This window comes from Lissotriton vulgaris, chromosome 2_1 (assembly GCF_964263255.1).
Source record: "Lissotriton vulgaris chromosome 2_1, aLisVul1.2, whole genome shotgun sequence".
Taxonomy (NCBI): domain Eukaryota; kingdom Metazoa; phylum Chordata; class Amphibia; order Caudata; family Salamandridae; genus Lissotriton; species Lissotriton vulgaris.
Window position 1 is genome coordinate 1,224,459,946 of NC_141687.1, and position 14,038 is coordinate 1,224,473,983.

Sequence of the window (14,038 nt, forward strand, 5' to 3'; positions counted from 1 at the left end):
TGGTGGGGAAGGGAAAAGTGAGATGGCGCCGTAATTAATGAGCTCATTTGGCAGGGGAGGGGGGTTGGGTTGGTGGAGGGTTTCTTCAGGAGCGGCTTGACCTCTGCGTGCTTCTATGTGTCGGGAATAGTGGTCGTGGTGATGAAAGAGTTGAGGATCTATGTGAGGCTGATACAGATTTCTTTCCTTCCTAGGGTGTAGATGTAATGCAGGCTGGGGTCTGTGGGCACCCCGAAGTAAATTAATTTCATGATGGTGGTGGTTTCTTGGATTTAGAGCGGTTTCCAGTTGGTGAGTCAGTGGGTGAGGGTACGGCTAAATACACTTGAACTATTATCTCGAACTCTCTTAATACTCTGTTACAATCTGTACTACATGTTTGACCCCTCTGCTTATTTGTATGAGTTGTCTTATTATTCACATGACTGGCTTTGCAGCCACCTATTTGTACTGTTTGATTTATTGATTTGTATGTCTGACTTTGCTCCCTCATGTACCCCTCTATGTAAAGCGCTCCGATATCTGCAAAGATCTTGTCCGCGCTATATAAAACTCTTTAAATAAATAAATAAGTGTGCGGAGGTGGGTGAGGTTGATGTGTTGAAGTTGCTGTAGAGGTCTGCAATCTTCTGGCGAAAGTAGTTCACCAGGCTGTCGCAGAGGGCTTGGGAGGGGTGGATTGTGTTTCGGTGGCGTCTGGGTAGGAGAACTTTCGGACGATGCTGAAGAGTTCCTTGGCGGGGCTCTCAGTACATGATTTTTTTTGTACCAGCACAGAAACAAGAACCTTTACAAACCCTTTTGCTATGAGAAAACCGAGATTAAGAAGTGCAGGGCAATGTAGCCTATAGGATGCCATTATAAGTGAAAACAGTAGGCTGTGCCTTTAAGAGTAGAAAGACTACCAATATCCCATCATGCTCATCCAGAGGAAGTTACCTCAGTTCTTTTGAAGGCTGAACTAAACTAATAACTGCGGAGCATGAAAGTATTAGTCCACTTCACCAGGGAGGAGGGAGGGCTGCTTACGTCTATCATGGAAATACTCGTAAGAGATACCAGTAGTCACAAGCAAGAAACCATACCTTCTCCTGTAGGGTATTTCCATGTATAGTCCTAAGCTTTGAATAGAATAGCAAGCTCATCCCCCCCCCCCCAAAGAGGTGGAGTAGACAGAAAACACCAGGTATGTACACTGCTAGGTAGTGAGGTTTCTGAGGGATGCCTGTTCCACTTTAGCATCTGCCCTAGCATGTGTGTCCAGGCAGTGTCTAGTGAACATATGAACTGACCTACAAGTTGATGCCTTACAATTATCCGCTAAGGGGATATTCCTCATTAAATCTGTAGCTGCCTTGTCTCTGGTAGAGTGAGCTTTGAGCCTACAAGTAAAATGTGTTGGCTAGATGATAACAGCAGAGAAGGCAAGAGACAATCCACCTAGATATTGACTGGTTGGGAGTCTCTAAACTTGTGCGGACTGGCCATAGTTGATAAACAGCTGCTGTGAGCTACAAATGGACTTGGTCTTGTCCAAATAGATTTTTAACACCCTTTTAACATCCAGCGAGTGGAGAGAGCTCTCCGCTGGAGACAAAGGGTTTGGAAAGAACGTGGGTAAAGTGATAGTCCTGTTTACGTGGAAATCTTAGACAACTTCAGTGAGGAACTAAGGGTGTTTGCGCAGCACTACTTTGGAAGAGTGGAAGAATGTGTAAGGCTCATGGGTGCAAAGGGCCTGGATCTCACCAACTCTCCAAGCTGGCGTAATGGCCACCAGGAAAGCAGTTTGGAGTCTGTGGGCACCCCAGAGTGAGAGGAAAACCATTCTTTAACCCCTCTAGGAAATCTTTAATCACAGGAATCCTAAAGAAAGATTTGTGAAGGACTTTTCCTGTATGCCGTGAGAGCAGACAGGAGAACTCTGATTGAAGAGTATTGAAGGCTGGATTTGGCAAGGTTTAATAAATACTGAAGAATGACCTCCTCCTGGGATTGATCTGTCTGAAGGTGCACCAAATGCAAAACTGTCTCCGTGTAAATGCATAAGCTGATCGTGTAGATGGTTGCTTCGCTTCTTTATAATGTGCATACAGTCCTGAGGCAGGTTCAGATGACCATACTGCACTAGCTCAGGAGCTATGCTGCCAAACTCAAGGATGAAAGACTGGGATGTAGCAGTTCATCTCTGAACTTCGTGGGAAGGTTCGGTCTGCATGGCAGCCGGAGATGTGGATGGATAGACCGGCGAAGGAGGTACAGGAACCACAGTTGTCTCTGCCATTCTGGGGCGATGAGAATCATCTTAGCTGTTGTGGACGCCAGTTTGTGCAGGACTGCTGGCATCAGTGGTATTGGAGGAAAAGTGTAAAGAAATGAGTTGGACTAGTGAATCCATGGGGCATTCCCTAGTGACCTTGGATGGTCTGGCAGTGAAGTTGCAGCATTTTTTGACTATCTATGTGGCAAACAGGTCTGTAGAAGGTGTGCTCCACAAGGTGAAGATATCATGTATGGCTTCTTCGTTCAGCACCCACTCGTGGTTTTGGTTGAGAACCCTGCTGAGTGAGTCTGCATGGATATTCTGTGCCCCTGGCAGAAGCACAGCTACCAATGTTAGATTCCTGGTGAGGAGCCAGTGCCAGATCAATTGAGCTACCTGTGACAGGGCTCTTGATCGAGTTCCCCCTAATAGTTCAGGTAGTACATGGTGGTTGTATTGTTCGTCTGAACAAGTATGGTGTTGGTCGTGAATGAAGGATAAAACACCTACAGTGCCAGGTGTACTGCACAGAGTTCCAGAAGGTTGATATATGTCATGCCTGTTCTCTCGAGGATCATAGCCCTTGTATCTGTGGGTGATCCAGGAGGGCTCCCACCCGAGCAGTGAGGCATCCGTCACAATGGTTTGTGTTGGTGGTGAAAAGGCATTCTTTCTCAGGAGATGTCTGGGAACACCACTACTGGTGAGATCCTACAGCATGAGTAGAGAGGGTGATCTTGTCCTCCCAGGTCTCTGAGAACTGGTTCCACTTGTCCTCCAAGCACTCCTGGAGAGGCTGCACGTGATGGCAAGCATTGGGAGTTAGAAATATGCAGGAAGTCATCGAGTCAAGGAGTGAGGAGACTATGCAGGCTGATGGATGGGTTATCTGCTGAAGATTGAGACATTTTTGGAGAATGGATAACAGTCGTTCCTCCGAAGGAAACACCTTATCCTGTGAAGTCTTGATGGTAGCTCCTAAGTAATGTAGTATCTGAACCAGTGATGACGTGGACTTTTAAACACCGACCTACAGACCCAAGCGATGAAGCTAACCGCACATCCATAGAAAATGTTCTTGGGCTTCAGTGAAGGTGGACACCTTGATCAACCAATCGTGCAGATGGGGATATACAAAGATTTTGTGATTCTGAAGGTGCACCGACAACACAGCCATGCATTTGGAAAAGGTCCTGGGTGCTGACTTGAAGCAAAATGGTAGAACCGCATTGTTCTGTCCCATGACGAACATTAGGAATTTCCGATGGGACTTTGCAATAGGAATATGGAATTAAGCGTTGTGTAGCTCTATGGAACAGAGCCAGTCTCCCTGGTAAAGTTGAGGGTATATTTGGTGTAATGCCAGCATCCTGAGTTTTTCCTTCTGGATCCACTTGTTTGCGATGCGAAGGTCAAGGATAGGTCTGAACTCTTGTCTGGCTTTCTTTTGCAGTAGTGAGTGTCTGGAGTAGATACCTTGACCTCGCTGGTTTAGAGGGATTGTTTCCACCACTTTCTTGTGGCACAGTGTGTTGATTTCCTCCTGTAAAAGTTTGAGGCGAGAAGTGGACGACCTCGGCAGAATGGATGGTGGTGGGGGAGTGAATCTGGACGATAGCCATGTTTGACAATAGTTAAGACCCAGGCATCCGTTGTTATGCGTTGCCACTCTGCAAGATCATTTGCAATGCTTCCCCCTACCGGAGTGGGTAATGGAAGAGGGGGGGGAAGAGGAGTAAGGGTTTTGCTGTTTCGGGTTGTCGTCCTCCCTGGTTAGCTTGTTGGAAGTTCTGTTCTCTGTGTGGCTTGCGCTGTGACTGGTATGGTCGCTGATATTGTTGCGATCTGCAGGACTCCCTCTGTGAGGAGAAATGGCGGTGGTACGGGTGGAATCAACTCCGCTGTTCCTCAGACTTTTCTAATCCTACCACTTTCAAAATATCCATTTCCTTTTATTATTCTCGCCATTTCGTCGTCACAGTGTGAGCCGAAGTGGGTGACGATGGAAAAAGATAAATTCTGCAGACTTAACTGGGCATCAGACTTCAGAGATGTCAATTGCAGCTGTACGTGTCGACGTAAAAAGATCCAGTGGTCGTAACTGAGCGGGTAGAATCCAGGAATCCGCTGCAGCGCCAATAACCGGATTGGGGACTATAGCTCCCGTCTGGACGATTTCGAGAAAACCTTCCCAGTGTTCTTTTGGGAGGTGATATGCAAAGTGGAGAATGTAATTTCACAAGGCATGGTCATACCGTTCTAGCGGGGCTGGGGCTGTGGCACTGGCTGGTTTCATGGACATAGCAGCGGAGCAGCAAATTTTGCGTCATGATGAATCCACCTTTTTGCTCTCCCTATCGGGGCAGAAGTATTATATGGTGAGGTGGCGTGAGATATTCGTGCCGCTAAAATTACCACTGAGTCAGGAGGAGGAAGAATAGCAGATCATGTTCCGATGGTCTATTTTTATTTTGGAGCCTTGATGGCGCTGATTTTGCTGCAGCACGCGTAAAGAACTATTCCATGGCTGGCCCCAGAAGACCTGGCACTAGTGGCTGTGCATTGGTGGAGAGTTTCAGAGTTGACAGAAGTTGACGAGCAGGGATCTCTATAGGAATGCTCAATTTGGATGCGCCTCGAACCAGGACCTCTTGAAAAGTGCTGATATCAATTGGGGAGGACCGAGGTTGAGGCGAGTCTGACAAGGTAGGAGAGTATCCTCTGGCAGACGAAGACTTATCTCTATGGCGATTGAGTAGCAAGCGTGATCTTGACTTGGATGTCAGGGAACATTGAGACTCCAAACAGCACCATAAATGGGACCACTTCCATGAAGGAGAGGAATTCTCCTTCCTTTGTCCATTTTTTAGCTTCCTTGTGGGAAGCAGTCTTATGAGAACCTTTCATGGAAGCAGACTTTACACAATATACAGTCATGGGAATCGGTGTCCTTATAGCTGCACTGCCAACAAGGCTTGGCGCTTAAAGCCCTTTGGGGAGACATTTGACCTAGTTACTGTTGCATAGCTCAAGAATTTATGTTTGAGACACCATGAAACCTTTGCAACAGGTCTTTGATACGTAGAATAACTGGAACTGGCGTCCGAGGTCCTATTGTTGCCTAATATACCCTGAGGGCATCACATGTCAAGGATATGGTACTGTCCGAGGCACAGGGCATCACCTGTCAGCATTGGAGAGGGTAAAGGTTTTCTGTACCAGTCTAAAGCCTAAAAGGAGTATTATTAAAATTAGTTTCTGTAGAAGATGTATCCTTCAGGAAAAGGAATGCTCGCATCCATACACATAAAACTAGCAAATGTGCCCACCATTAGAACCACTTTCAGAATACCCTTCTTAATTAACAAGAGTAGGGCTTAAGACCCAATCACAGCCAACTTAGTTTGCCAGGTAGTAACATGGAAAAGATGGTCGGGTATACCAAGGAATCCAGAAAAGCCCTTCAGTCACCAGTATTAGGCTATTAATACGCCCCATATTAATCATTAAAATAGTTCCTAAGAACAAGTATATAACACTGCACCTTGATGCTGAAAACTGGATCTCATACAAAACGGATTCAAAATGGGTCAAACCGATGAAGATCTGTAAGACAAATAGGAAAATAATAAGCCTTATTAAGCAGACTGAAAGTTGAGTAACAGCAACTCTTCAAGATGAATACCCCCCAGAATATATTGTGATTCTAGTTTCTAAGGGCAAGATTCTTTAAAGTACCACAGAAGGTTTGTAGAGATGTAATTACCTTAACTCGATATGTTTATTCTTTCGTCACAATTCATTTGCAATTATATTTACAGTCAAGTGCAAAAAGAAGATGCTCAGTGGGAACTAACTCAAAATGTAAACAGAAGTCTTTGCTTACACAAGCCATTCTCATGTACTTTCAATTTATACATAGTTCTCCACAAAATACAGGTGCCATCTTCCAATTCAATTAGCCACTCTGGCATGTGAACACAGACCATAATCTAGGATCTCTTATAAGCATACCCACATACCTTCAAGTAAAAAGATGTTTAACTGTCTAATGGCATCCAGTTTCCATGCAAGGACCAGTTTGATGGATCCTGATAAGCCTCTGTTAGTGTTTAAACATTTCTGAAACTATCTTGCAAGAGATACATACATATAGTCTTAATCATTTTTACTTCGCAAACAATATCTCATTTGAAATTGTTCAGGAACACCATCATATCAAGTGTATACAAATTACCATGCAAGTTACTCTGGTGTTTGGCAACCAGCTTCAACTGTACACTAAGTCTTATTAGATAACTAGCATAGATAAAACATCACATTACTATAAAATGCCCCTGTATCAGTTGTGCAGCATATACATCAAGGCTGGCTATACCTCTTTGATGAATTAGCTTGAGGTTGGTGCCTACATAGAGTATGTTACACCCACACATGTTTTTACTTAATTTGAACTTTTCTAATTACCTGGATGCAGTGCATCATGCACTGAGGTTTTTCTCTGAAGGAAAATTTTGGCAGAAGCCGTAAGAAATTCTTCAACAAACGAAAAATGGCCTCTCGAATTTGAAGGAGATCCCTGGGGGAAAAATGCATTTCATTTTCCTGCTCACCCTCTTCTTCAGATAAATCATCCATCTGCAATTGGCAGACGAAATGAAAATAGCTGATCAACAATGCTACAGTTTAAGATTTTGTACATCATACATTACAGTCATGCTTTTAAAATTCTAGGCAAAGACGTGTGGGCCCCTTTTAAGTCAGCAAAAGATTATGAACATTGAGACTTATGAAACTGGATTTTAGCAGTTACTACAACTAATAATAAAAATAAATTAGGATGCAATGCCGAGCTCAGTAAAGTAATGTATATGAAACAAAGCGAGGGCCTATCTTTCTCAAACATTCTCCTCCTTAATCAGTTTTGCACACAACACTGCTTTGAGTAGTAACATTTTTCCCATCATAAACACTTAAAAATGAAAAGAAATGCAGCTTAGTCTTTATGAAATAAAAAGGAAGTGAACAATGGTGATTAAGTTGATGAGGCTAAGCCCACCTGTGCTAAAAAACCCAATCTGTAACTAGGTATCCTATTAAGATACAGAATGTGCATCTGATCTAGGTAAAGCCCTTTAACCTAGTTCGAAACAAGGATTATTGCAATTGTATTTACATAGTGCTTATTACCCCTGAAGAGGCGTCAAATCGCTTTTCAGGGAGTATCACGGTACTCCGGAACCCAAAGGATTTGAGGTGGATTAGTAAAGGGAAATATAAATTGTTAATCTGAGTGGTAGACATGGAAGGCATTTAGTTTGATTAAATAGGATTAAAGGCGGGATTGGTATTTTGGGACATTATAGCACTAATATTAGGTTTGGGATGAGTCAGAAGAGGGAGACAGGAGGGAAGAGTCTAGTGAGTGTTATTTTGGAGACCAAAGTAGTAAAATAAGGTTTTGGATGAGTCAAGGAGGGATAGAGGAGGTAGGAATCTAAAAAGGGTTATATGGGAGATCACAGTAGTAGAATGAAGTTTGGGATGAGTCAGAGGAGATGCAGGATGTATTGAGAGGTAGAAGATAAGTCAGGGTAGTGCATTGGGAGTTTTTTTTATTTCTACAGTAAAAGTAAGGTAATAAATAAATATATATATATATATATATATATATATATATATATATATACACACACATACATACATACATAACTACATAGAAAGGTTATCCATATATAAGGAAAACGGATATAAAATTGTATTGCATAAAGTTCCATATGTGCAAGTATGAATGGATAGTTAGAAATTCGGACTTTCATGTACTGCTGTACATAAAAGTTCATTTATTTGGCCATTTTTCTAAGTTCTCTGTATATTTATTTGTATGTTTTCCTCAGTATTTTAATCGTGAAGTATTTACAGATTCATTTGTTTTGCTTATATTTACACATTGTGATAAATAAAATAGAGACCCATAAGCACCTAATCAAATAACTTGTATGAAAACTATGCAGTGACCTATAGAGAGTCCATACCGCCGGGGTTTATTTCTGTCCTGACGAATGCCTAGGTAAATTGAAACCACCCTTAAGGCTGAAACATGTTGACTGATTAAGTTCTGAATTAACCATCCATTACCTGTGGCACTAAATTCAGACACATAAACCTTTTAACTGTGTCCTAGGGATCATCCATTAAACTTTTTTGTAGATACCCTTTAGACACTTTTTACCTTTAATTTACCTCACAACACACCCATCTCACACAACCAGCTCCGCAGTCTTCTGGCGTCGCAGCACATCGAAGAGGCACTCTGCCTCTTCGATGGGGCCTAATGATGAAGCATGACACGGACTAGGTCGGTGTGTGAGGGCTTTCTTCTCCACCCAAATAGGGTGTGAGTTCCACTGGTTGGAATGTTGTGTCATACGTTTTGGCCTAAACTGGTTTTAGGTTGACTTATGATGGTGCCTACCTTGGTATCAAATGCAAAAAGAACAATTGATGGACAGAATGTGGAACAATGTCAATCATTTAGCCCAGTACAGAAATATGGGCCTAAACCCATATTTTTTTTGCTCACTATGCCATCTTAGTTTAAACTCAGCCATATGCAAATCAGTCTTGACCAGGACCCCATGGGAACAGTCCAGCCCAAACTGCCTGGCCAGATCCGCCCTGGATCGCAAACAAGCATCCTGGGACCGGTTTCTGTCCTTTGCTACCTTGGCATCAAGTCATCCCCAATTCACAGCTTTATTTTGATTCAAAATCATTTAGCTCGCATCATAGTATGATTGCCTAGCATGCGGGAAGAGGGTGGATTTAGTTTCAGTAAGTTAGAAGTAAAACGAAGTACGTATTTATCCAAATTTGTTTGATTTTGCATTGACATATATATTGGTTGAGTTGCAAAGGTCGAGAATGGATACCATAACAATACAGGCCAATGGAACTGAACATTACTTATTGTTAATACGAGACTGCACACTGTTACACAAGGTGTGTGTAAGAGACCCAAAGACCCCTACAAGCACTTCATATTCAAATACTGGAACTGTATATGATGAGTTGCATGATTACAATGTGACAATGTAAGATCTTTTCTGCTTATGCTAATGTTATAAAATCAATAAAAAATGCTTAAAAAAGAAATCATAGTATCATCGCCTCTGTTTTGTCGAGCCACAATCCTGAAATATTTGCACTGGGTACCATATCGGATTGAATTTCGTTTAAGATATTTTGCATTGTCTATTGTTCTTTGCATGGAATTGTGCCCAAATGCATCTCTCTCTGCCAAACTAGTTACAGATAGGGGGACCACCTCCCTACAAACCATTCTGGACATTGTTTCCAGTACTGGACATTTGTATGATACCTTAATGCATTCTCTGTGTGGTAATATTGTTTCGCCTAAAATGAACTAGTTGGACTAATACACTTGAATCTCTGATTTGTAGGTCATTTCATTTCATGAAGCTTTATTCGGTTCATATTATACAAATGACCATAAAACCGTACAGGCAAGAGAAACAATACATGGTAATATACAAATAAAAATAGCATGGTTAAAACATCATACTTTTGCGATAAATAGATTTACATATAAAAGTAGCAGTAAAAATACATATATCCGGCGAGTTCGCATTATAAATCAATTTCATGGCCTCATCAACGCTGTAGATTCCATATTTTATAAACATTGGTTTAAGAAAGACCAACCTGAGATTCAAAAATAAGGTACAAATTAACATAAAGTGCAGTGTGCCCGTCGCAATGGCAGGGGCCAACAGGATGTTTCTTAGGATGAGGAAAGGCCACCAGAACGTGAGCCAGTCCAAATCTGAGTCTTTAAAGAACAAACCTGTGGGCCGGTCTGGTTACCTCGCTTAAGCATAACTGCGGGCCTTCGCAGTCGATGTATTTGTTATAAAGATTGACAGTAGTCAGATGGCCATTATTGGCTAGGCGCCTCTGCGCTTGATACGACAAATTTATTTTTCAATTCCTGTTTAGGGATATCTCCTGCAGCACACGGTTCCTCTGATATGTCCAGACCATAGATAGCTCGAAAAATGTCTACGGTATATTTTAACCACGGGATCTTGGTATAGTTAACCAAGTCAAGACAATCCCTAATAACATGTTGATTAAAAAGTGTCTCTTCCTTTTGCCAAATGGCACACCAGATCATTAAGGGCCTTAATGAAACAAGGTCACACAAATAGCCAGACCCCAATTCCCTGTGGATCAAATCAGTTGCAGCCGAGGCGGGTAAGCAGGGGAGTTTTTTAAGGAAGATATTTTCTTCCAATTGTAGACTACCTGCGTTGGAATAACCCCACAACCCTGCCCCGTATAATGCAATCGAGACTCTTCTTGCCTTATAAATCTGCATCATATCATTAATTAGTCTATCGCCGATCTTTGAGGCGAATTTAAATATTCCATAGGCACTTTTTGTCATTTTGGATCTTGCGCTAACAAGATCGTTGGACCAACTACCATCACTCGAGAAGGTCACAGCCAGGTAACAGAACTTTTCAACTTGCTGCACTTTCACCCCTTCTATATAAAATGTATGTTTTTTTGTTGGTACTAGCACCACAAATCATCGTATGGGTTTTGGTCTTATTAATTAAAAGTTTCCTTTCCTCAATAAAAGCAGAAAACCGGTCCATCAGGCGCTGAAGTCCTATGGGGGTCCGTGATAGGAGCACAGCATCATCCGCATAAAGCAGTACTGGCACTCCAGACCCATTTACCTGAGGTGCGTCAGCTTTAACTGTTCTTAAAATCTTGTCAACAGCATTTATAAAGAGGGTGAATAGCAGGGGGGCAAGAACACAACCTTGTCTTATTCCTCGCTTGACCTTAAAATTAGGGGTACATTCCCCGCCTACCCCATAGCGCACACAGGCTTGCATCTTTCCATATAAGCGAGCTAAAAAGAAAATAATTCCCTCTGGTGCACCAAGGTCTAGCAGGGCAGGCCATAGAATAGAATGGTCGACCAAATCGAATGCGCTGTTCAAATCAGCGAAGCAGAGATATAGAGTGCTGCGCTTGGCCTTGGTGTATTTGCCAATTAGTAATTCTAGATTTAAGCATTGATTCAATGTACCACGGCCCTTTCTAAAACCATACTGGGAGGTCGCAAGAATCCCCTTTTCCTTAGCCCACTCTTCCAACCTAGTCAGCAGCACTCTGCTCATAATTTTCACAGATGAGTCGAGTAAGCTGATTGGAAGGTAGTTACATGCTGCAGACTTGTCCCCCTTCTTATAGATAGGGACAATAATGGAGCCACCCCATGTTGGCGGAATCATGGTTGTTACGGCGGCATTAAGAACCAGAGTAAGTGTAGGGCCCCATAACAACGGGAGGGTCCTATAACCATCAATAGGAACCCCGTCCGGTCCCTGGGCCTTGCCTCCCTTACTGGCCCCAATACTGCTATCCACCTCAGCTAAGGTGATGTCCAAAGGGACTATAGGCCAAGATCTTAAATTTTCAGTAGATTGGCCCTCTGCCTGAAATATGCTTGAAAAGTGAGTAACCCAAGCCTCACTGCTGACATTGGACGCAAGAAGTGGGGCTTTATCATTCCTAAGAAAGGGGGAGTTGACCGTAGCCCAAAACAGGCAGCAATCAGTTATCCGCTGCCTGCGCTAGATTGTCCCAGGCTTCTAGCTGTAACTCCCTCTTCCTTTTGGAGAGGACCGTTTTATACTCGTGTCTCGTGTTAACCTGTCCTTGTCTCTGGGTCTAAGGGCTACGGCCTGTTTCAATTGGGAATGGAGGGCTGTACAAGCATGATCAAACCATCCGTTTTTTTGGGCACTTCTCTCTTTAATAGTCCTTGTAAAAATTGTGTCTACAGTCTTGGTAATATTAATAAAATTATCTGCTATAAGAAATAGAGCACTCCCTGGAGTCAGGATACCATTGATATTTGCCATTGATTTTGATATAATTAGGCTCATTACCTTCTCAGATTTTTCCCCGTTCCACCTTAACCTTGTCCCGTTTAATCTATGCGGTTAAATGTTGTCTACAGTTCTAGAGATCCGTTGTGTGCTAAGTTTCCAGATCTCAGTTCGCATTATGATACGGTTGAGGTCACTTAAGGGGGGATTCATCAATAACCGCGATCAAACAATATGGCACAATACTTGATGAAACCATAACATGGTCAATCAGTTCGCGAGTCGGTTTTTTTAGTGTTCAGAAAATTGGTGCACAACTTTTTACGGTAGGATAGTGGTTGATAGATTTGTTCTGGTAGGTGCTTCTTGGTCAGAGGACAAACCTTAACCTCTGTGGTTAAAAAGGAGATCAGAAACCTCCTTTTTGGTGAGTTAGGCAAAAAGGTCCAGAGCACACAATATGTATCATATACTTTAAATTGTCTTAGACTGGTATTAGTAGGGATAGATCGGACACAGTGTATGATTTTCAAAGATTTATTCACCAACAGTGTCCCCTCCTGGGAATCACTGAAAATATCAATCAAGCCGACACGTGTTTCGTCACAACATGTGGCTGTGACTCTTCAGGGCTAGAAGAGTCATTGTATAAATACGATATCAAAATACAAATGATCGCGTTGTTTTTGATAAGGAGGATCACCCGTGAAGTGAAAACCCACACAGAAAGGAAGGGAAAATGAAAACTTTTATGGTGAAAATTCAGCAAATGTAAAGAATCACTGACCGAAAGCCAATTGTATTCCTTGTGTCAGGGCTAGACCAATGTGTTGTGACTATCGGCGCAATCAGGATAATAGTACATTGAAATCAAGATATGCGTTTTGAAAAAACAAAAGTGTGCAAGTGTAAAGTGATGAATAATAATAATGTTTCAGACATATACTCGATTTAGTCAATAAAACTCTTAAGGAAGGCAATATCTTGGTCTTCGGTACACATAGTCCACAAATTAGCCAATGTAGCATGTTTCTAATTGCCGGTATTGTAGGTATGGTGATATCTTACTTGAACGACAAGTTGATCTAACAGTAATCACAGCGGTATCTCAACTCAATAAATACAATAAGAGGAGTTTGGGAATTATTCGATATCTTAAATGAAAGTATTCTGTACCAAATTATTTCAGTTAAATATACTTGTTTCTCGTGATTGACAATCGTACAGTTAATTATTGGCTTACAGTTAATCCCTTTCTTTCAGTATTTATCGTCCAAGAATGTTTAGGCTATGTGTAACATTAATTTGTCTATCAACTTGGAATGAAATTCAACTAGCATTGTTAAAGCGACATGTCACTGTACCATAATTTTAATTCCGTCCATGTGCTCCCGAAAATGAAGACCCAAACTAATGTGTAACCTCAAGAATAAACATACAAATTAGGGTATTGACACTTGCACAAAGAAAGGTTACTAAAATGCCCGAGTCAAACGGAAGTGTCAATACCCTAATTTGTATGTTTATTCTTTAGCCTTCAAAAGCTTCAATCTAACCTTTTAAAAAAATGTTGGTCTCCGAACTTAAACAGGAAAAAGTCTGCTTCATAAGGGAGGTCTTGCAGCATAGCCTGAAAGAGTAAACTGTTGGAAGTGAAGTCCAATTTGTTGGCTAAGAGCCTAAAGTTTTTAAGCTGGAAGGCATAGCAGTAGAGTAAATCTGTTTAGTCTTGGTTGTAATAGGGATTCCCGATTGGAGGACTTGCGTCCGGTTCCTCCGATTGGAACTCCAACCTATGAACTTTATGTGAAACATGGCGCAGGCCCCATCGCATATAATGAAG

The 14,038-nt window shown here is 42.1% G+C and overlaps 1 protein-coding gene across 1 annotated transcript in view; it reads right to left on the minus strand.

Moving 5' to 3' along the window:
* Nucleotides 1-14,038, minus strand: part of NCAPD3 (non-SMC condensin II complex subunit D3) — a 1,036,822-nt gene that overhangs the window by 846,302 nt on the left and 176,482 nt on the right. Inside the window, exons 5-6 of the mRNA XM_086956941.1 lie at nucleotides 6,731-6,901; nucleotides 5,808-5,869 (exon numbers count right to left, since the gene is read on the minus strand). Of these exons, the coding sequence (XP_086813067.1) occupies nucleotides 5,808-5,869; nucleotides 6,731-6,901 (233 nt within the window). The remainder of the gene's footprint in view (nucleotides 1-5,807; nucleotides 5,870-6,730; nucleotides 6,902-14,038) is intronic.